The sequence below is a fragment of the Centroberyx affinis genome, unplaced genomic scaffold, assembly GCF_046629955.1.
Source record: "Centroberyx affinis isolate AG114_WGS23_722 - 3 ecotype Tasmania unplaced genomic scaffold, CSIRO-AGI_Caff_v1 ptg004051l_1, whole genome shotgun sequence".
NCBI classification, from domain to species: Eukaryota; Metazoa; Chordata; class Actinopteri; order Beryciformes; family Berycidae; genus Centroberyx; species Centroberyx affinis.
Window position 1 is genome coordinate 235833 of NW_027281847.1, and position 1668 is coordinate 237500.

General features: G+C 45.6%; 1 protein-coding gene across 1 annotated transcript in view; it reads right to left on the reverse strand.

Moving 5' to 3' along the window:
- Nucleotides 1-520: 520 nt before the first annotated feature.
- Nucleotides 521-1668, reverse strand: part of asmt (acetylserotonin O-methyltransferase) — a 14607-nt gene continuing 13459 nt past the window's right edge. The window contains exons 7-8 of the mRNA XM_071542331.1: nt 1329-1451; nt 521-761 (exon numbers count right to left, since the gene is read on the reverse strand). Coding sequence (XP_071398432.1) covers nt 544-761; nt 1329-1451 — 341 coding nt within the window. The 3' untranslated portion in view covers nt 521-543. The remainder of the gene's footprint in view (nt 762-1328; nt 1452-1668) is intronic.

The following is a 1668-nucleotide window of genomic DNA, read 5'->3' on the forward strand; positions in this document are numbered from 1 at the left end:
AGATTGGCCAGCTCAGATGCCTCTTGTTTGATTTTGTCTCGATCTTTGGTGCTAAGCATTCATTGCTGTGGTGTTTCTGCACTGTTCTTCCCAGAGATCATCTGTCAATCAAACAGTGTGTCCAGTACTGTGACATCTTGTTCCTTGGATTTTCTGTTGATGCAGTTTGAGTTTCTCTTTTCTTTGTCTGTTCAGCCATGGTGGCTATCACTGCTCATGCTAACTACCCAGTTCTTCTTCTGTTTATTCCAAACAAACCAGAAATGTAAAACGCATCACCTCCTGTGTGCTACAGGATTTTTCCAAGGAAAGAGCTACCAGACACCGGGTGTTCAGAACAGCAAATGTAAAAGCTTTCAAGAACTGGCTATAGGCTGAATCACTATTGTGTTACATCAATCAGTGATAGAGAGTAGCAAAACTGACATTTATTTATATTAAAATGTCACCATTTATTACCTTAAAAAAAATCTACTAAATTAGTACCAAATTCTCTTAGGTGGTGTGAGCTTCCAGTCCTGGTTCTTCAGCAAGTATTCCGTCTCATCCCTCCTTGCGTCCCAAGACGGCGTCGTAGATCTTGCCCGTCTGGCGGTCCTGGATGCGGGTGAAGCCGGCGGCGGCCAGCAGGGCGGCGTACTGGGCGGCAGTCCTCTCCCGCCCCTCCGTCTGGACCAGCATGTTGAGGGAGTACAGCTGGACGGTCAGTGGGCCAGAGCCATCCTCATGGAGCAACGCCTCCACCAGCAACACAGCGCCCCCTGCAGGAGAGGCCAGGAGAAACGTGTGTGTGTGTGTGTGTGTGTGTGTGTGTGAGGGAGAGCGAGAGAGAGAGAGCAATGGAGAGCAAGAAGAGAGCAATTGAAAGAAAAAAGAAAGAAAGAAAAATAAATATTTGCTTTCACTCAGACAAAAACAAATGATTAAATGATGCTTGATTAATTTTCTTTCTTTCTCTTTCTCTTTTCTTTTTCTTTCTTTCTTTCTTTCTCTCTCTTACGCACACACAAATACACACACACAAAAACAAGAAAGAGAGAAAAGAATGTGTCTGTGTGTGTGCCAGTGAGCTTGTGCGTTTGTGTGTGTGTCTTTGATCAAAGTCAGGAAGGACAGATTTTTCTGGGATCAGCTGCATTGTGGGATACAATCTGCCATCTCATTTCATGCCCGAAAAAAAAAAAAAAAAAAGCCTCATCCCTTTACACACACACACACACACACACACACACACAGGCACGCACACACACACACACACACACACACACACACAGGCACGCACACACACACACACACACACAGGCACACACACACACACACACACAAACCTGGCTTGCAGGCTTGGTAGACTCTGGTGAGCAGCTCTACGCAGCGCTGGTCTGTCCAGTCGTGGAGGATTCTGGCGAGGATGTAGAGGTCGGCCTCTGGCAGGAGATCTTTGAAGAAGTCCCCTACACACACACACACACACACACACACACAGATTCAAATGTTCTGGATCTCATTGCTATATTTGTACATGCAGTTATTAATTCTGTTGACAAGCCCATCGGTAATATGACAGCGATTCTGTTAGCACTCTGTACTCAAACACAATTAATACAGTGGGGTGATTTCTGTGACGCCTGTGTCATAACAGTGGATATACACAGAAGTATCGGCTAGTCG